At 39.4% G+C, this 22549-nt stretch overlaps 1 protein-coding gene across 1 annotated transcript; it reads left to right on the top strand.

The window, feature by feature from the left end:
- The first annotated feature begins 9438 nt into the window (after window positions 1-9438).
- On the top strand, window positions 9439-21475 carry LOC122163918 (homeobox protein CDX-1-like). The gene is made up of 3 exons (XM_042825494.1): window positions 9439-9877; window positions 18442-18587; window positions 21221-21475. Exons 1-3 carry the CDS (start codon window positions 9439-9441, stop codon window positions 21473-21475), a joined length of 840 nt encoding a protein of 279 aa, XP_042681428.1.
- The last annotated feature ends 1074 nt before the right edge of the window (window positions 21476-22549 follow it).

Raw genomic sequence — 22549 nt, forward strand, 5'->3', positions numbered from 1 at the left:
ATGTCCTTAAGGACCTGAAGGAGATTTATTCCAATTTAGATTTGTTTGTAAATTTACTGACTGTACCTTTTGGAGACTCATTACTCATACAAACCAGGGAGAAAATAAAACAACAACAAAAAAAAGGCTTTGTATCAAACGAGTATTCTTTAGTTGGTTTTCCAGAATCCACACACTAGGACTGACTTTTCTCTCTTCAAAAGGATTATAAGCAAAACAAAATCAGAATACAATGGAAGAATTCTGACATGCCTCCTCAGCTCTCTCACTGCCCTCTTTATAATCAGAGTTTCACTGGTTCAACACATCATAATCATCAGGTCCTATGCTCAATGAGAATTCAAACAGGTACAGGGGAGAAAAAATGGCACAGGAGATAAGGGTTGTGCTTCAAGTGCTGACTTCTTGCCAGGTGAACCCTCTCTGTTTCAGTTCTCAATCTGTAAAGCGTGAATATCGTTCAAGATGTCCCCTACTCAAAATAATTATGCTAAGCAACTTTGCAGATAGTTCACAGTTTAGGGGCAGATGATTATCTGCAAAGATGCTTCTATGTTGAGTTTAGCAGTCATTTAAATGGCAACATGACAGATTAGATTTGAGCAAAAATATTTATCTAGCTGTTATAAGCATAAAGATAGAAATTATCTGCAAAATACTTTGATCTTGAATTGTAAGGCACTATAAAATGTGTGAAACACTATTGCGCAGTTGTAATAGTGGAGGCAAGGATCACTATGCAAAACAAATGCAATGATGCATTTATTTAAGTATACTGCCTTTCAAATGATCAGAACTTGAACACATACTTCAGAGAAAACTTCAGTAAATCACCCACCAGACAACTGAAAAAACTGCCCCTTATTCTTCAAGGTACATGTTATAAGGACAGAGATTCTCCAAATACTGTATGGTCTATGATTAATATAATTATTGCACCTTTATCCAAACCCTTCTAAGCTCTTTATCCTGAATAAGGTCTTGCAGTAAATTGCACGTGCTATTCATCCATGAATTAAAACTTAAAGCCACTCCCACATAGCAGCTCTGGAAGGAAAGCAGAGATGATCTTCCACACGTTTTTCCTTTTGGAAAGTGTTTGCCAGTATATCTGTTTTCTTGAGCAACTCCTCCTCTCCAGTTGTGAGGAACGGATCGATGTCACTGAGTAACAGCCTCCCAGCCACAGGATCTTTAGCACATCAAGGCTACGACCAAAAAGGGCAATGAGAGACACCTTCCCAAACAGCAAAGTTAGTGCCCACACACTGCTTTTTCTAAGCCCCGTTTTTGCTTCACCGTTGCAGATGCTGTGCACGCACACACGCTGTACCCTTACACCTCCCACATCAGAGCTTCTTTTACTGTGACACTGCAAGTTTTGTTTTTAACACCAGACTCAAATGTTTCTCACTCATACTTAGAATGGCAGATATACACTCAGCAAATCAGAACAAGTGAACCAAAATATTTATTTTTAATAACCTCATCTGGTTTATAATGAATGTTTAATGATGCTAACAGCAAGCCTACTACTTAGAGCAGCTTCCCTCAAAAGGGCACAGTCAACATAAATAGCTCAAAGCTCTTTTTGTTTTTACTGAATAAATATGAACCCTAAGAAATGCTCAGTCAGAAGATGATGTGCAAGTCTAATACTAGAAAACACTTCAATAGCTCAGCTGTTGAAATTGTACTTGTTTCCATAACAAAAGCCATCGGAAGAGTTGCATTCTGCTCAGCCTTCCCAGAGAGTTCATCTCTTTACAGCTCATGGTAAAGATCAGGATTTCATCATTGCATTCCTGAACAATTCAAGATACATTGTATGCCATAAATAGAGAAAATAATTTGCTAACAGCAAAATTAAACTTGGTGATCTGAGCTAAAACTTGAACCTAGACTTCCTCAGTTGTGGTTCAGGATCTTTATCCTTTTTGTTCTTAGCATACAGGTATATGCTCACAAGTTAGAATAATAAACATATTCAACAGCATGAGTAGTGACATAATATTACTTACTGGTGTTACACTGATGTGCAATGGCAACAGAGTCCATCCACGTCAGTCAATGCAACTCTGTTACAGCCATGTACAATTAAATCCTTTCTCTTTCCACTCCCCAGTGGGTTTAAGTTTGATCAGTGGACGTCATATAACTTCACCGAGGATCATTTCATTCATAGATTTTGTCTGTGTTCTATCCTGAACAGACTGTAAATAATATCAAAAGAAACAGCAAGAATTCTGCATGCCTTCAGTTTTAGTCTTGAAGCTCCAGAAGCACTGGAAAGTACAGGAGCTGAAGCAGTTTTGGTGTAACTTTATTCTACACAGTGCTATTTTGAGTAATCTGTGTCATGAATAGAAAGGGCATTATGGAGATCTCTTTAGTAAAATACTCCAAAACAGAAATTAAACATTAGATAAATTAAAACAACTGATCTTCAGTTACAGAAATACTAGACAGGTCTCTATGCAGACTCCCCTTTGCAGCTCCAATGTTTTTTCTGTGTCACTTCTTTCTTTGCTCTTTACTCCTAGTATCACCTGTCCTTGCATTTTGGCCAATTTTATTTGTGCATACAACAGCTTCCTGTCGCACACTTAACAGCCTCCAACAGCATTGGGAAGGGAGCTTGGTGAGCCAGCTAGGAAGAAGCATGGAGCAAAGCAAGGATGTTTGATGCTCAATCATGTTTGTCAATGGTAGGAAAGGTATCGGCACTTTGTTTCGGTTCTTTCTGGCAACATAAAACAAAACCTTCTCTTTAAGTACCACTACTGTAGTTAATTTTCAGATAGATAAAATATTTGGGCAGTAAAGAAGAATAGATCCAAAGATTTGGAGAGGGGATCATTTCTGAGCTAATTCTCTTTTACACTGAGAGGGGGGTGGGGATTTAATTAATGTTAGTATTAAAAGAAACTATGATAACTGCTGCAGGCAGCACTACGTTGATCCTTTTTTTAGCATGCTCTATTACTAACTACAGATTTGAATAGCATCTAATAGGGATACTTAATCAGTCATGTAGACCTTTGTCTGTGCTACGTATTACAAGTGCCACCTAGTGAAAGATATGGTTATTTCCATTTTCATTTCATGAATGATGATGTAGCTGGATGAAACGTAGCCATAGATCACTGAGTCACACTGAGACATTGTCATGTTCAGAAATATTTTCAAGAAATAAAGGGGGGGAAAAAAAGCACTGTTTCCTGCAACCACAAAAAATAATCCTTGATACTAATTGAGAATTAGGCTAAAATAATCTATGTACAGAGTTCGTGCCCAGCAGCTAACCTACAGTACAAAGAACAGAATTAGCACCTACAAAACTCTGTCCATAGAGTTCTCAAAATAATTATTTGAGATAAAAGAACCTCACCAAACTGGATTTTGTCATATGTGGAAAAAATAAGACTCATCCAACAAGAGAGTTCTTGCTAAACACAAGTACTCAAACACGCAAAAACCAGAATACTATAATGCATGTTACTTTGCTTAACCAACCACTCAGTTCATAAGGGTGTTCACCTCAAGTTTACAGGGTTTTTGGCAGAGATTGATCACATTCTGCTACGGGTTTCGCCTGCTGGTACATCAGGTGTGTACTGATGAGAGGGAGCTACTTCTCTATGGGACAATTTTTCCCTCCTATTCTTATGTGTAACGTGATGGAAAACATAGCAATGATAGCAAAGCAACAAGGTCATAGGCTGCAGCAAGTGAGAATTTGCTCAAATGCAACAGCCATAGACACAGAAATAAAGGAAAGAAGATGCTTACTTTAGGAGGCCTCAGGTATGCAGGGATCTCCAGCAAGATACCTTTGCCACCACTGCTTGGTCTGGGAAGGGGTGGATCCTGGCTGCACCCCATCTGCTCACTCAGCTACACTGCATACCTCTGAGCTCCCCTGCGTTGGCCCTGCCTTCCCACCAGGTGCCCAATCACTGCTTCAAGCCATGATTTACTATTTCTGCTACACTATGGAAAGCCAAATGATGTCTTGAGGTCCGGTAAACAATAACACTGTGTAAGCAGACCAAAGCAGTAAACAAGGGCCAGAGATTTGTTTGTATTTTGTTTTTGAAGTTTCACTGATCAGACCCCCTGGGTTTCTTCCTACATTCAGTATTGACTTACTAAGTGAGGTTTGCAGAATATCATCTCTTCAAATACAGCAAGCCAGTAGCATGACTCAGCCTGAGGAGATCCAGCACACATTGCAAGGTGCTAAAAATTCAAAGCACAGTGCTGCATTTGAAAATAACAGAAAAAGAGATTTTCTTTTCAGAACTAACATCAGTGCTCTTATGAGCTCTTATTACAGCAATACTAAGGCTATTGCAGTCAACATATATTAGCTAATTCATTTCACAAGTGATGAAAGAAAGAATCTGCATTATGTGCTCCCTGTACAGGATCTCTTTTGTGGCATTTATTAAATTAAATATGTATATGCCTACATAAACAACAGAATGTCATGAGTGTTATCTCTATTTTACAGATCGATATGGAACACTGACTACTACCCAGGTAGCCTAAGGTAACAGGACAAATTAATGCCACTGAGAATCCCTTCATTCTACCTTCCTGCCATGACATCATGCTATCTATTAGATACATCAGTTTGGCATCATTTTTTTTATCATCAGGTATATCTAATAACATAGAAAATACATTAGAAACACAACTAGTCCTTAAAGAATACAAGATAAAAACACTACAGCCCTGCTCTTCATTCTTCACTGCCATCACTCCATAAAATAGTTCTGCTAGTGTGAAGTGGGTGTGAAATACCAGCATTCTGACTAGATACCATATTACATTACAGAGTAATGTAACACATGTTACAGTGCAACAGAGGCCAGCCCTATATAATCACTCACTAAGCCATATATCTAACTCTGTATCAGCATATTTCAGATTTTTGAGTACTTACTAAACAGAAAATCATTTGTATAAGCCAACTTTAAGAAGCCTGCCATATTCCACAACAGCATTATTTCAGGAGGAAAATAAGGGAGGGAGGGGGAAAAAAAGAAGGATTAATTATAAAGCATGACAAAAAATGTCTGCAACATAATCCTCATTCCCAAGCCAGAAATCTTCACTAGCTGCGCAGCTTCCTGCATCTGAGCATGTGACAGGTATGAGTCACTGCAGGCACTTCTGTAAGGAGTTAACACAAAAAAACAGTACGATACAAGAGTGGTATTACCCATTGTATGCTGTACAGAACAGACCCTGAACTTTGAATAATGGTGAGCACTGAAAATTTTAATTTTATTCTTGCCATTCAGCCAACCCACCACTAGCTGTCGCCATTGCTTCACAAGAAGTCAAGAGCCAGCGTTGCAACGCGGAGACGATTTTCAGACAAGGCTTACTTTCAAAAACGAGTGCTGCTACTCTTGGAGGATGGGGGCGACTCGGAAAAATTGAAAGGATCTACAAGAGGATAAGAAAACAGATGTGTAGGAGAATGCCTACATCCTACAACAGTGATGTGGCTGCAATTTGAAGCAGGTTGGCACAGAAAGCTTGGAAGACCTATATATTTTAGAAGATGTATGGAATGAGAACAGAAATCCCTGTAAACCCACTCACATAGCAGAATAGGAACAATCAAAATGGAATGGGGCAAGCCAGTGTTCCTGTCTACTTTCTGACTACAAGAAGTGCAGCAGCAGTATTGGACGCAATAACCTTAAGGGGTGTTTTCCCAACCATTACCTACAGTGGCTAGTTCCATCTCATATTATACAAACCACCCAAATTCAGAAATGGAAAATGCAACTCAATAAAGCCATAGGGTAAAAGTTTGTCAGTTTGTTTGTGTTTGTTTAGCTTTTGTAAATCAGCCCTATAATCTGCTTTATAACACTTACTTCTAAAAGCAGGGACATACCAATGCCATTTCTGATGCTCTGGTGAACCCCTCTGGACAGTGAAACCTCTCCATAGCATGCAAGTTAGCTTTCCATCAAATCAGATATTCAGATCAGAATCCACCCTCCTTCTTTGCTACATTACAGCCAAACTAAGCTGAGTAGGGTACAAAAGGTTGGGATTACAATACTCTTCAAAATACAGATATAGGAAAATATATACAGGAAAGAGAGGGTTATCCCTGCATACTTGTCAGAAGAGCTACCACAGTGTTTGGCAATTCACTGAAAAAAAATGTTTAATATAAATGTCTGCATATCTTTTTACAGAGGCTAAGGTTTCCAACAGAAAGAAAGCAAATATCAAGACCAAAAAGGACATGGAGAAAAAGAGAACATCAAAAAAATTAAGACGTATTTTTCCAGACATTATCTTGTATGTTGATGTTATATAGTAAAGTGGCAAAACTGGATCAGCAATAGGAAGGAGCATTATCCTCACCTTACGACACAGAACAACAGTTTTTCTACAAAAGACTATTGATTTGTTTTTATGAAACAGGGCAGTAGGTTTTATTCACCAGAACAAGTAGTGGACTCTCACTACCATACATATACAGTGCTGTGTACACTTTGCAGATGTAACAACTGATTTTGGAGAGAATACTGACTTTTTCCCCCTCAGAAGAGAGCGGTGTGTTTACAGAGGACTGGGTGTACAGATAGACTGATCTCTGCAAAGACACCTGTTATTGACAGATGTTCTTGACAGAAACTATGAAAAGCAACTTAAATCCAAATCTTTTTATGTTTTGTAGTTGTTCAAAAGCCTGTGAGGATGTTTAGTTTTACGTGAATTGTATCAACATTATTATTTATCTATTTCAGAAGTAAAAAAAAAGCACATCTGAGGATACAGTTCAACCAGTAGGTAAAATTCAAGCAATACAAATGAAAAAATGTTGAACTAACAAAGCAAAATGCAGCTTTCTGAAATAATACCAACTCAGGGTTCTTGAGATTCTGAAAGAAGTAGTTTCCTGCTTAGTTCTCACAGCATGTGCCAGAAGAGTAAAACAATGCCGTAAGTTGTAAAGTACTTTCTTGAAGCAGTGCGGAACACAGAGAAGGTTCTCTTCCATGTCAGTATATACGTACTAGTTTAAAGCATCAAAAGGTATTTGTCATCATTGCTGTTTTTTTCCTAATCAACATGAATAGATACTATTTTACTTTCTCTTCATGAAGCACATTATCTCATGAAAACAGAAGGGCTGCAACTCGTGCTTGGGCCAATGACAAAATGCTACTTCTTCATTTGGTTGATTTATTGATACACCTGCATTAGGGAGGGGTACAGGAAGTACAGAAATGCTTTCAAGGATGCACCTTCAACAGACTGGAAGGAAAAGAAATGTAAGTCAGGTTCCAATAAAAAGATAAATAGTCTTTCTTTGCAACCATTTCAACACAGCCTGAACTTGAGGGCTACCAAACAACTGCATCAATCATTTACCGTGGGTGCTACAAAACGATTGAGGAATTAAATATTCTAGTTTTGTTTGTTTGTTTTTTAAGGTTTATATAGATCATGCTGCAGGATTTAAAGAATTTAAAATCCCACTGCATTGGACAGCTACAGTCACAGGCCATCTGGACTTCCAAAACACAGTTTGATTAATAGTTTTGTTGTTTTGCTTTGTTTTCCTGGTACAGAAGAATTAAGCCATTCAGTGACAATACAATGACCAGTACCTTCCCTAAGTGTGCTGAGCTGATTAGATTTGGCCATGCTGAGTGACAGCTATCATATGCATGAATTGCAACTGAACAAGCTCACGTACACAAACACCAAAGACAGCCTGCACCAACCTCCTATGCCCAATGTTTTTAAGATACCTGTCAACAAGTTTGCCATGGTCCTCCAAAAGCTCACAGGAAGCAATACGTGTATGAGTACAAGACTTATTGAAGTACACAGTAGGAAAATAGTAACAAAGAAGTGAGAATAGAAGTAATGATACTAATAGATAAATATATTTCAGCAACTACAGTTCATTATCTTGTGAATCCAGCCTAAGGAAACCATTCTGTCACACAAAGAAATGACAGTGTTGTCAGGTGGGCAGAGTGATTCTCCCCTCTTGAGAGCCAGGAGGAACCTGTAAGCTTAGGTGTTAAAGTGCAAAAGGCACTCAAAGAAAAAATACACTTCTGAACAATGAAAAAAACCTCATTATACTTTGCACCTGTTTAAGAAAAAATATTTAACAAATCGGTTTGTTAATAAAGGTGCAATTAAGTACTACATAATTAAAGAAATAGGAATGAAAACAGAAAATTCTCACTAAGAGAAAAGGTTAAAGTCTCTCATTAAAAACAAACAAACAAACAAAACAACACTCTCCCCTCACTCATGGATATAGACAATCTCCTAGGGAATTTGTTACTTATTAACATAGGATTGTTCCTAAAATTTAGGAAAGGGTTTCTCATTTTCTTTCTTTTTTTCTTTTTTTTTTTTTTCTTTGTGTGTGTGTGTGCTAAAAAGTTAGTATTTGTTCTCAGATTTCCAAGAAAAGGTGCTACTTACTGTGAACAAACACAGCAATGAGAATAGAAAACCTTTAGGGAAAACCACTGCTCATTTCAATATCACAAACAAAACACAAGCATGGAGAAAGTGACAAATTTTGCATTCTCTCAATATTCTCTTTCTGTTAACATTGTAAGCTAGAATAAACTTCAATCACTGCAGCCAGCAGCCAGCTCATGAATAGGCTTACTAACATCAACAAGACTATTGGTATGAACAAATGCTCAAAATGACTATGAGACTTCTTGTATGCCCTTTGTAATGTTAAAAGCAGTAGGAATACCATAGCTTGCAAGTGCTCTCCCACATAGAGTAAGAGCTGAAGGCAAGAGGAATGCTCATGTGAGAAAGTGTGGAAGAGCTATAGATAAAGGCTGAATCAGTCCATTGCTGCCAGTTAAAACTATTAGAGCATGTTCTAACAAAAAACTACCAGGCTAGCAGATTCCAGGCTTCACCTAACTAAAACCTAATGCCTGAAGTTAGATTCTGATGTGTACTACTCAAGTAAAGCATTACTTCTACAGTTTAATAGTTATTGGTTAACTGCAATTCTACTTGAAGAACATGAGATTTCAACCTACATTCAAAAAGTATGGAACCACGATGGTAACACATAAAGGTTCTGTGAGAAAGGAAGCACCAGAACTAGCAGCAAGGTGGGGTTGCCTGCATGGTCAGCCCTTCATTTGAATGCAAATGCAATTTTGGGGCAGGCAGTTATCTGTGACATCAGGCAGGACCTTAGTAAACTGTTACCACCAGCACCTGGTAAAGCCATTGTTAATCATGTGTAGTAAAGGGACATGAGGGCTAGCATGAGTCATTTATAGAGCCGGTCAGAGCTAGAAAAGAGAGAGAAAGAAAGAGGAGGGGAAGAGATCAAACAAACAGTGTGAGGAGCAGGATGTCCCAGCAAGACAAAGCCAGGCTGTGAGCACCATGTACGTGAGTTACCTTTTGGATAAAGAGACCAGCATGTATCCAGGACCCGCAAGGTGCAGCAACAACAACCTGCCAGTGCAGAACTTTGTGCCCGCTCCCCCCTACTCAGACTACATGGGGTACCACCACGTGCCAGCTCCAGACGGCCACGGACAGCCCGCGGGAGCCTGGGGACCCCACTACGGCCCCCAGAGGGAGGACTGGAACGCTTACGGCCCGTGCCCGGGGCCCTCCGGCACGGCTGCTGCCGCGCAGCTCAGCGCCTCGTCTCCTGGGCAGGGCTCCTACAGCCCAGCTGAGTACAGCTCCCTGCATCCCGCCGCAGCCGGGGGGTTACCTCCTGCAGGTACCGGTGGCACACAGCAGGGCTCCCCCACCAGCCAAAGGCACAGCTCTTACGAATGGATGAGGAAAACGGTGCAATCCACTTCCACAGGTATGGGGGCAGTGAGGCTATGCTGAGATTTCCCTTTTTCGGGTGGTTGGTTTTGGTTTCTGTTGTTTTGCTGTATTTTTTTGCCAGGTTCCATACGTTTTAACAGCAAGACGATTTGAACAAGACTCTTGCTATCAGTGAAATATTGGTTCAATTTTTGGATGCTGTCTTTGATCAGCTGATGATTCCATATATATCTTCCTTGACATCCATAGCTGAAGCCAATAAAAAGCAATGGCCTTTGACAGCATTTTCACTTGAGATATGTTTTTTAAAAGTTACATCAAATAATTGCTTTTAGCAGGAGTCCAATAGATTTAAAAAGTATGTCTGCAGAAAGAAATCATGATGAAAGCATCAAATTTATCCACCATCTATGCCTTGCTTATTTTCCTTAATTTTCAGTATAGACATGAATAGTTCAAGTAAAACATATATAGTGTTGGGGTTGGAAATCCCATTAGTATTAGATATAGCCCCCAATAAATCTAAGAACAGTAAAATGAAATATATGTAGAATCAAATGCTTGAAGCACAGGAACAACAAGGAAAGACTTGCCACTCTTCATAGCAGTAACTCAAAATACACAGGAATATAAAGATCTCTGGTAGCAAAATAAGCTAATGCTATGACAGGTGGATCTCCAATAGGAATGGATGATTAAAATAAAATGCTGCAGTCATGTTTAACAAGTAAAAATAAGAAGTCTGAGGAAACGATTCTCTTTGGTCATAGGAAGTAACGCAAAAAAAAAAAAAAAAAGTACAACTATTAAACACCAAAAACATCTCTGTTCCTTGTATCAACAGAAAAAAAAATAATGAAACAAGGAAGGGGGGAAGGAAAGGCTGAGGGGCGCTGCCTGAAAGGAGCTGGGACAGCCTTCTATAGAAGTGTGTGATCCTCCAAGGTTCTGAGCAGTTCTGACACGCACCAACACCAGTAGGAGTTAAGGACGCTCCGTACCTCCCCCAGAGATGCACACAGTATCTCAGTGTCTCAACTCATGGAGGTTCCCTTCCTTCCAGGCCTTCCTCCCTTCCCAGTTTGGTTCCCACACACCTGTAAATGCGGTTTTCAAAGCCAGTATTGAATTAAACTCTGAAGGGAAAACAGTTATTTCAACATATATTCTACATAAACAAAAGCAACTAAGCCTAAAAATTATCTTTGCCAAAATAATGCACCTATTTTGCACAGACACAGAGTCATACCTACTCCTGCTCAATGCACCTTCAGCTCACAGAGAGTCCATGGATGATACTTGGACCAAGAATGTTCCTTACATTGGGTGAATAAGAACTTTGCAAATACAAAAGACAGAGGTTACTGAAGACTTTTTTATTTTAAAATATATCTCATAGCTGTTCTTCACTGAATGCTACTCAAGAAGAGGGCCAGTCTTGCAAAAACTTACTGCTTTCTTTTGCATAGTCCTTATGAATACAGTGAGAATTCTCACAGGCAGTATGATTTACAGCTGGCAACATACTTGCTCAAAAACCACTACTATTTCTCTTTTCTTTACCTACCTGCCTCTTGCTCTTTTGGATTTAAGTGGCAGCCTTACAGTTTCTGTCTTTTTTCACAACCATTAGGAATTTTAATAGAGATTTTGTAAAGGAAAGAAGAATTATGTATGTTGTTTATTGCCTCTTTTTAGTCCCTGTGAAAAAGATATGAACTATTGTTCCTGAAGACAGGAAAAATAAGGCTTAGACTTACCTGAAGGCACTGAAGTAAATTATAGAAATGAAAAGTATTATTTGTTCATTATGTGTTGCAAAATAATACTTATCAATAATATGATTTCTCTATAGAAATGATGAATATTAAGGCAAGTAATTTTTGCAAGATGTTCTTAAATGTCTGCAAGAAATGCTACTCTAATTATATCCCTTTAGAATCAGGAGAGACTCCTTCCGTAGACTGACTGACTTATATACCTCTTGGCAGCAGTCTGATTTGTAACAGCAACAGAAACAAGGCCTAGAAGCAATGACATTTCCATCTCCAGGGGTTTCATGGTTATCTTCTCTTGTTGTGGTGCTTCTTGGATTCATGACCTGACAGAGAAGAAAGAAAAACACTTGATTGAAATTTCTCCCACTGTCTCATACCCACATCTTCTCATATTGTTATTTATACAATTCATCTGGAACAGAAGAAGAAATGATTTCAAGTTAAATTTACTGTATGCAACTTAAAAAACAACATTGAATACAAAACCAGGACTTCACCTGGTACTAAGCAAGGTTCATGAAATACACTTCTTAAAACGACCAAAAGAACTCAGTAGTTGATGCAAGACTGTTCTGATACAGTGCTACTGCAATGCATTGAACGACCTGATCAGGCTTTCATCCACCATCCTCCCTGGTGAAGGATGTATGAACGCTCCTTCTGCAGCTTTCAAACTGGAGGGAGTAGGACTTTCTCCATGTAGGTTCTAATGCCTGCTCACTGCTTCCCTGAGGGTATTCAGGATACGGGAGAAAGCAAATGCATTCTGACTCAGACCACTTGAATAAAGGAGTATTTTGTATGGAGTATGTCTGAGTATTTTCATCCAAGAATACAAGTAGAAAAGACCCTTTCCTAATCCTTATACTGCGCCTATTTGCCTCAGTTGCTAAAACACCAAACAGAAAGGAAAAAGAAACCCACAGCTACTAGCAATAGCAACAGAGGTTAGAACCATGACAACTAGAGACGGCAATTCTAAGTACACAGAGCATTATTACAGGCAAATTCTTTGATGAAAAGCATAAGCCCGTCATCGAATAAACTACAAATCCCCTTATATTGATTTCTGTATTTTTATGGAAGCATGCAATCCCTTGCATAGGAGTAGCCTTTAGTTTTAGCCCATGGGAGAAAACAAAATACATCTGTGTAAACCTGTGCACAAAATCTAAAGTATGAAGAGGTAACTGAAACAGGTAGTTTCAGCAGCAACGAGAATTAGGTTTCTTAAGTATATCTTAAAATCTGTACCTATCTAATTATTAAAAAAGGAGGGAGCAAGTACAGAAACGAAGGGAAAGTAACTGTAAGCAGAGATGACAAGTGCAGGAAACACTGCAGTCATTCAGTAAAACTTTACTCTGATGATTTTTTTTGGTGGTGCTGACAGGTGCTGACAGTATCATTACCAAATGCTCTGTAAATGTAGAGTATCTAGAAGAAGGAAGAAGTTACATCAAATGTAAGAAAGAGAAGCAGCACTCTTAAGGAGTCATTCTTGCAAAATGCTGAATGCCTAAAGAACACCTGGAAAAAAAAGTCCAGGTAATCACTTGCTTTTTAGTTTATACAGTCACTGGCAATGTGACTTTTCCTGACCCTGCCACTTAGAAAACTGCCTGCACTTTCTACAGCCTGCGTTCTTATGCCAAACAAAACCCCACAGAGCAGTCTGTCCAGTTGTCATTTAAAGGTAACAAAATTATTTTGTTTTGGATTCAGTTATCTTCTGTATTATGAAGATGAATTGTTTACACTAACCAAGGGCAGAATTGGCCAATGAGCATTATGACAGAACATATCAAAATGGAAAATAATTGCACTTTAAATAGAAGTCAACAGAACAGAGGGGAAAATCCCCTAGGTCCAATGAAAGTTTCTGATTCTATGATGCTATTATCTATTCTTTTCACCATGAGTTACCTGAATATGTATAATAAGAAAAAATGATCAAGATCCAGCAGAAAATACAAATATGGGATTTCAGCATCACAAACCTCTATGCATCCAACTTGGCAATATTTCTTTCAGCTCATTGAGACTTGAGGCAGGAATGCAATTGCTACACTGTGCAGGACAGCACCCTTGTAACTTCACAGAACTTCACGTGCAGCACAGTGTCCTTCTTCAAGACATTTATTCATTTAAATTTCTTTTGTTTCACAAATTCAATTAAATTGGTGATACTCCTTAGGGTGAGTTTGGACCTTTTGTTTCCTAAATTTTGAAGTGCATGAATATTGAGAAATCGCTCCCTCACCAAAAAAAAGAAAAGAGAAAAAAGAATCCACACCGCTGGGCCCTGATCTCCAGTGATCCTTTATTATTAACTCAAAAAACTAACTCTACTCCCTCTCTTAAAACTGAGCCACCGTAAAGATGCAGATATGAACAGAATAAATCTTCAGGCCAGAAAACTATTCCACGTTTGAAGCTGACCTACTGCCTTTCAGCCATCACGTATAAACATCAACTCCCTCTGAACAGCACTAAGCTATGCAAGTGAGATGCTGATACTTGTAAGTAATCTGACACTATTCTGTACATCTCCTGTCTGAACGAGCTAGCTGCTGGATTTTATGAATGATGTCTTGTCAATTCAGGTAGACGAAGGATATTCCTGGACAGTTAAGAGAGGATGCACTAAAGAAGGGGCCCGGGACCAGTTCTCATGCTAATTTATTTTACTTTGTAAACTAGTTGTGAGGTCTGACCGTGTTGGTTTGGTTTTGTTTTTTTTTCTCCTTTCCTGGGCTACATTGTCTTTGGTTTTGAGGCCTATCTGTCATATTGAGGCAACAGACCCTCTCAACACTTCTCTTTGCTTTGATATGCAGCCTTGTCTCTTCCTTCTCCCTTTTTTCTTCAGGAGTTATATTGCCGGAAAGGGTGATGATTTTCACAGCAAATAAAGAGGCCTTCTCCTAGCTTTATTGTCTTCAGAAGAAATGCTCTGTGAATTTTATGACCAAGGGGAAAGCTGTTCCCTTCCCCCAGCTCAGAACTTGGCCAGTCACAAAAATTGCTGAAGAGGGTGTGATAAGAGAGGATTGTTAAACTTTATCTCAAAGAAGTCTTCTAAGGCTGAAGTATCTTATTTTTCCCACTCTAAAGGCAGTCTTAAATCATCGCTACTTGCAAAATAGTTGCCATAGTTTTGGCAAAACTTGCTGTTCTTGAATAGCTCAACTCAGAAAATCGACCCCCTCAACACAGAGGCAGTTTGCAAAGCTCTTTATTTTAATTCCACCCAGCTACTGATAATCTCCCCAACCACCTGCAGCTCCATGCTATGACAATACATTCCCAATAAAACTGATTCTAAGTCGTCGATTAAAGTGATGATCATCCTTAATAAAAGGTTAACACTGTCAAAAGGTAAATGCTGGCCATTTCACTCACGTGAATAAAATCTGCAGCACTAAAGGATTGGATTAAAGTATTAACCTTTATCACCGAATCATTATATTTTGTCATTATCTACCAAAGAGATCTGACAAATGAGGAACATTCTTCTGCTCTGTTTCTGGGGTGATGTATCAGTTCTACCTCAGATTTTACCCAGGTAGTACTTCTTGAAATAAAATGCATCACTGTAATTGAAATGAGCAGATCAGTAAGATTCACAACAGAGTGCCATATATTCTGTCATATATATCTGTTTAATAACAGGCTTTATTGCTATTAACTTTAGAACATAAATAAAAAACCCACTCTGCCTTTGGAATGAAATGCCACGTGCAGAGCAACTCCAAGACAGCATCCAACAAAGGGAATGCAAAAGTCCCTCGCAGACACTGGGACCTCATCAGGCCTCACCGAGAGCAAAACACAATATTGCTAGCAACAAGGGTTACCTCTGAAGACCTCAGCAGATCTCTACAGCTCAGATAAGGGTTTAAATACCTAAAATCAGGAATAGAAAGCTATATCTTGAAATTTTCCATCTTGTTTTGGCAACAGAAGCACATCTGATGTTTGACTGTGACTTCTGAATGAGAACAGAGCTGAAGATAAGATCACCTTTCTCTTTTGTGTTCTCCATCTTAACAACACAAAGGAGACTAAGGAAACATCTTAAATATTTCTGTCCCACAGAATGACCTCAAGTTCTCATTTGAAGCGGGGAAAAAAAAAAAAACAAAAAACAGGGCAGAGATCTAAAGTTAAAATATATCAAGTAAAGCATTAAAGCACCACAGGAGACCATATGTTAAACAAACAATTTACACTTCGAATGAATGAAAACAAATGTCATGGTGTTTCTGTGGACTGGGCTGAATAATTGCTGTTCTCCAAGACTAACATTTTCACCATAATATTGTAAAGTTAGCAGCACTTTTCACTTGATTATCTGAGTAAACACACTTGGACTAATTCTGCTTTTCACTACAGTTCTACAGTGATAGAAATGCTACTGAGCTGAGAATGTCTGACCCAGCCAAGCAGACACAGCGTCCACAAGAAAATTAAAAGATTAGTTTGACAGAGTTGTTTTGGCTGCACGGAGGGAGCAGAAGCACCAGCATAGGCAACAAACAAAAATGTATGCATTCATTTTTCCTACCGAAATATTCCAACACACTGATGATCTCCTAACAGTTGGAAAATATTCATATCACTGTAAACTCACTATTAGTGGCCAGTGCTTTCCCACAATCAAAGAGCAAGAAGTACAGAAGCTGAATGACCAAATTCTAATGTACATCTTGCAATGAAAGCTGGGAGGAATCCCAGAGAAAGCCAGTCACATACAGTGAACCAAGCACTGCCTACAGTCAGAGGTACCTTGTTTACAGCACTGCAGTGACCAGGACTTCCAGTGCCAACCAACTGTGTCCAACATCTATACCAACAGCACAGAATGGGCCATCACCTTAAGAGCTTTGTCATGCACGTAATACCTTAGTGAGCCAAAAATTGTTACAATTTGACAACAAGGTCAAATCCTGGAAGAGAATTCATTGCCATGTGGTGTATGCATTTAGATAACAAGTAGTAGGCAACGTTAACTTTAAACATATTCAGCTATCAAAACAATGAAACTATGCCTTTCTCCACTGTTGGGGAAAAACACATTGACCTGTGAAACCAAATCACGGATTGAAGGATAAAGTACTTCAAGATTCCAGTACAGTTCTTTCTGTACATTGAATTCTGAGCTTTGGAACTACTTCACAAGCTAGGGAAGCGGGAAGAAGGGACTGAGGAGCAACCAGACTTTGGTACCAGCAATCAGCCCCCAGCTGTTCTGTGCTGCAGAGAAGACTGGGTGCTCCGTGGTGACACATCATGGGGAGCTGGAGCTGCTCAGAGAAGGACATTTTGCCAATTCACTGGTAGTCTATTTTGGTGCTCTCCATTTTGCTACTCTCATCACCAGTGCAAGTATTATAAGTTTGAAGTCTATCTTTTTCTGAAGAGTAAGGCATGCAGACATTGTTTGACAGAAAGCGATCTGTAAGACAAAGATTAAAAAAGATGAAGCTACATCTGCAGCACAACCAGACTGCTACAGGCAGCAAGTCCCAGTATGCCTCCCATTTTATGCATGATCCCACTCCAATCTGTTGTTCTTGCCCATTGGACAGGAAGGCACACAAAGCATAGTACCACACATAGCACAGATCACCAACTTCAAATGCGTTCTGTCCCAGACAATTTACAGACAAGACATATACATTTGAACAAGTGTCCAGATGAAAACAGACAAGGAAGCACAAAACAAACCAACAAGTCACTATTTGCAATCACTATAACATTGTTTTTAGCCCCAAAACAATCTAATCTTTCCAAATTGCAGGAAGACCTCAGGGCAGGGCTCAGGGGCCATGATTTTAGGCAGCTGTTGACCTCCAATGTTTTGATTGCCTAAAATGAATATTAATAAGAGTGAAAAGGCTGGTGAGAAGGGAAGCATCAGCAGTCTTCCTCATTCTCAGTTGTGTTTAATGACTGCCGACATCTGTCCACACAGATGATCCTGTATGAAATCAATACATTCCTAGCTACTTGCATCTGTGTTCACTTGCTCATGTCATTTGCTCTTACCTTTTTCAAGACCCAGTTACTGCTGAATCATGTCTGCTTCAGCTGGCTGTACCCATATCTGAAACGTTACAGCAGTGCTGCCTGAAAAGGAACCAGTGGTACAATTCTAGCACTGCTGAACATCCTTTGTTAAGTATTGCATTCCTTTCCTCTTTTTTTATTAACTGCCATTTGAAAATGTATCTCACTATTCCCTGAGGTGATCAAGGTGTGGTTAGATTGTGTTAGGCTTGAAGAAAAAATACAGCCACCAAATTGCAATAACAGCAACAGTATTGTATCGATATCTTTAGCAGCGGGATCTGAAGTCCTTTGGAAGCTCTCAGTATTTTCTGTGCAGTAAAACACCCTTCACGATTCATCTCTGAATTAAGTAGTAGTCAATCAGCTTTAGGGAAGAAAAAAAAGCAATTCAACACTGGGCAGTAAGCCTGCATCAAACTGTGAACAGAACCCAGGCTTTCTGGCTCCTCATTCTTAACAAGAACAACTTCTCTTTCCCAAATGATAACCCAAGGGTAATAAAGAATACAAGAATCAGTTTATCATCTATTTACTAAGGAGCAAATCCAAAAGCTGATGGTATTACTCTCTTGTGTTGTAAATTGATACGACTCCACTACTGTCAAGGAAGTTACTCTGGGTAAGTGCAGAGAACCAGGCTTAAAATGCCCACAAACATTTGTCAAATGTAAAGTCTGATATTTTATGTTACTGAAGTTAAAAAAATTCTAGGTTGAAGCAATGTGTTCTTCTTTCAAAACAGGTAAAACAAGAACAAGAGAGAAGTACCGAGTGGTTTACACAGATCATCAGAGATTAGAATTAGAGAAGGAATTTCATTACAACAGATACATTACAATCAGGAGGAAGTCTGAACTTGCTGCAAACCTAAGACTTTCCGAGAGACAGGTAGAGTATGGATTGCCCGTTCAGAATTTCCTTTGCATTTATTACTGCTGAGGAGGAGATAACCACATTGGTCCAGAACACAGAAATGCTAATACCTCAGAACTAATGCGACTGAGTTCTCTTTGCGATTTAGGAACTCATACTATCCAGCTGAACGGCTCGATGGCTTTGTTTGCATTCTTTATGAAATATCCCATCAGCACTAGTTCAGCTTGCACGATGGCAGCAGAGAGCTATGCAGCTGCACAGAAAAGACAAACTGAAGTCTGACATACAGTCTTGTTCTGAGAAAATATCAACCAAATCCTGCCAGGACTTTCTGCTGTTCGGCTGGGTCAGTATTACTAGGGAGAAGCTTTTGCAAATATTTTCAAGTCCTGGTTCCACTGAGGTCAGTGGGAAACCTTAAACAAGGTCATTCTTAGTAGTGGCATAGGTAGTGAACATAAGTGATGAATTCCAGTATGCTCAGGACACTGAAGATATTTAGGTCTTGGCTACCTTCTACCTTTTTAGGGAATTTTAAAATTCCCTACACACCTGCTAATCCTTTCTCTTTTCCCTATTTCCCTCCATTCCCTGCAAATTCCATTCCCTCTCCCACAGCTTAAATCCATTCTTCTTGGCAAAAAGACATGAAGTACAATTTGCCCTGGAACGACTCAGTGCCACGTTCTTCAATCACGTAATTATTGTGCCTGTGCCACCTCCTGCTACAGCAAAGCAGGAGCCCAGCCCCAGGCTCTCAAGCACCTCAGCTGACTCATGCCAAGCAAGATAAAATGCCCATCTAGATCTCCAGTATACTGCTAACGTGGGCTGAGCATGTTCTGTCCCATTTTACTTGGGGGTTTCTTAACACAGTACACTGAAGTAAGCATCGATCTTAAAAGATTCATTGGAAGGACTCCACAAATAGATTATCTCAAGACAGAAGAACAAAGAACGACAAGTAAACAAGAAAGGGAAGAAGTAATATCTAATTCTTTCTTAAGTGACAAATGATGCGCTTCTGATATAGACAGGATACAAAAATAAAGGAGATGGTGAGGACAAGAAAGAAGAGCTAAAATCACACTTTGGGATTGCACAACTTGCATAAAAAAATACTGTAAAAGGATAGCAACAGGTAAAGAACAAGTCCACATAAATACAGATCTGCAAGGTTAGACTAATAGCTTACTTGCATTTGATAACTGATATACATCTTTTACATGCCTACTAAAATATCTCTCTGAATCTCTGCTGCAGGTCTCTACATCTAGTTTAATAATGAAAGAGAATAAACCCCTAAATTCAAAGCAGATATTGCCAAACACAGAGGGCAATTCTGAATCAGGTATTAGTTCGGATTTTAGATAGTTCCGTCTCTTCATATATTCTGTCAAATGATGGGAAAAAGCTAAATTACCACAGTGCAGTCAGAACGTAGGATATTTGAGACAGCTTTAGTAGAACATGAACATCATTGGCTACTGAAGTGATATTTCAGAAATTAAGACAACAAAATGAACTGCCACATGTTTGAGATGGCAGCCTGGCACTTAACAAACTTGGGTTCTACAAGCATTATGTGCATCAGAGTCCTTGTGATGTCTTGAGGGACTTCACCTCTAGATTCTTTTAATGGCCACAGATTCTACCACTTTTTACAGTTTTTCCTTGTTTCTGACTGTCAGTTATTTCTCTGCCTAGCAGCTAAAAAGGAAAAGAAAACAAAGCAGTATTTCTCAGCAAACCACAGATTTTTCTTTGGGTTATTTAAAATAGTTGACAAAAAATCCCACATCAGGAATTCGTATCTAAAGACATTTCAGTTGCCACAGAATAGTCACCTTTTCACACCTGAACAAATTCTACTACATTTTCAATTGAATATTTTTAGCTTCACCTCACATCCCCACCTGTTCTGGTGGGGATCAATCAAAATCCATATATTCTTCAATAGTTCATCTTTTCTCAAAGATAGCATTTCTGTGACAGAGCAGTGACTAAGAAATAAAGTCATAAACCATGTGGGAAATAGCAGCAGATTTTGACTTCATCTACATGTGCAAGAAAAAGTGCTTAGCTACTAAAGCACCACTTCTGTAATACTCTGAAGTTAAACGTACCTACAATAACACACTGGTGAATTTCTGCTCACAGGTGTATTTCTGTTGGCTTACACATTGTAGCAAAAGAATTAATGTTCAGCATCCAAACAGGAAATCTTTTTTCCGTTCATAGGCCAATCATAGGCTCTGAGTTGCTCTGACTTACAACATATAGTTTTCAAAGTAAAGATACTTTCAAATTCTTTTGGCCACCACTGTGATGCATTAGGTTCTATTTGACCTTGTACAAAACAAAACAAAAAAAAAGAATCAAACTCATTTCATAAATACTTCCTAGGAATAAATCGCTAAAAAAAGCTGTTTATCAAACAAGATATTTTATTATCAGAGAGGAAGGATTATGTATTTAGAAAAAAATACATAACAGCAAGCAAAGAGCTCAGCTGTCCTGTTTGCTACTGCCTTTCTCACTGGTCCTCATGCAGTTGATTTTCTCCTATGCCCCTTGACTACACACATAAAGAACCACATGCATTCTATTAACAACTGTAAAAAATTTCCTCTGCTCCTCTGCAGGTGAAAATCTGGTTCCAGAACCGCAGAGCCAAGGAAAGAAAATTAATGAAGAAGAAAATGACTCATTTTGACGGCAGCAATCTTGGCTCTATGCAGAGTGACTCTGGCTCAGTGAGCCCAATGCCAGCTCCTGACCAACAGACTCACTCCGAAATGCCCAGCTCTTTGTTCCCTCCTCCACCTCCTCCAGCTCCGCTTGCGATGAACGGCCTGCAGCACTCTGGGAACCTGCAGCAGGTGGTGGCCTCTCAGTAAGACTGGCTGAGGAGCTGCTGCTTATCGAACACTATGAACTACCGGTACACAGAGCACTACAGTACGAAAGAGGACATCTGCAGCTGTTTTGCAGGGGTCCCCAGCATGACACAGTTCTGTGCACATAAGCTTCAAGTTCAATAAATCTAGAGTCACTTGCTGGGTCTGCAGGATAGTGCGAGTCCCCAGCGGCCCTGGAACTGCTGTGTGTCAGGAGTCCTAGCTGCAGAGAGCCTCACAAGAGAACACCACAAGGCGAGCATCCCTGCAGCAGGTGGGCAGGCACAGGAGAGGAGAAGAGCCAAGGGCTAGAGTGGCCACTTGTTAACCTGATTCTGTAAAAAACAAAGCACAAAAGAGGCCGTAGGCAATATGACATGGCTAGGCTGTGATAGCAGCTTCACGCGAGTGCTCTGTCCCCTGCCCCTAGGTAAAGAGTGCATTCTTTCTCCTTCCATCTCCACACAGGTTCCATGTACTGATCCCACTTTCGACATTACACGCGGACCTTGATAAATGACAACCTGGCTTAATTGTCTTGACCCACTTGATGGAAAGCCTGAGTTGTGGTGGTTGCACTCACTATGTTTTAAGGGTAAAGGTCATGGATGAGCTTTTGGGGTTTGTTTTGTTTTGACAGGTATGATTTCCAGTGCTCCCTATACTGGTACAAACATGCATGCATCAATCTTACCAATCTTTCTGGAAATGTGAATCTTGACTTAAGTTCATTTTTGGTGGAGATTGCATTTTGTGAGACAGCATAACCCCTGGACAAAGATGCTATACTTGCATTCAACTAATTTTATATTTGGAGTGATTTTCAGAGCTATCGTGATACTGAAAAAAAAAAAAAAATTAAAAATTTGAGAAGCTGAATAAATAGAAGACAAAGCAAAACTATTTTACCTGGATATAAGCTCTTGCCAATTTATAAGTGGGCACGTAATACTAATCTCCTAAACCCACATCTGAGAATCTAAATAGGAGGGTTCCAATTCCCAAATGCTGATCCCTTCCACACTAAGCAGACTTGGGAAGATAATCACTACTTAAGAACAATGTGGATATCTG

The sequence above is a fragment of the Centrocercus urophasianus genome, unplaced genomic scaffold (assembly GCF_019232065.1).
Source record: "Centrocercus urophasianus isolate 14NV4802_14NV808 unplaced genomic scaffold, USGS_Curo_1.0 seq_24, whole genome shotgun sequence".
Classification (NCBI taxonomy): Eukaryota; Metazoa; Chordata; class Aves; order Galliformes; family Phasianidae; genus Centrocercus; species Centrocercus urophasianus.

Excerpts from the sequence above, each read along its gene's own strand:
- LOC122163918 (XM_042825494.1), top strand. The coding sequence starts at position 9,439 with ATGTACGTGAGTTACCTTTTGGATAAAGAGACCAGCATGTATCCAGGA. Across the intron at positions 9,878-18,441 it reads GGTGCAATCCACTTCCACAG|GTAAAACAAGAACAAGAGAG; the intron begins GTATGGGGGCAG and ends CTTTCAAAACAG. Across the intron at positions 18,588-21,220 it reads TAAGACTTTCCGAGAGACAG|GTGAAAATCTGGTTCCAGAA; the intron begins GTAGAGTATGGA and ends GCTCCTCTGCAG.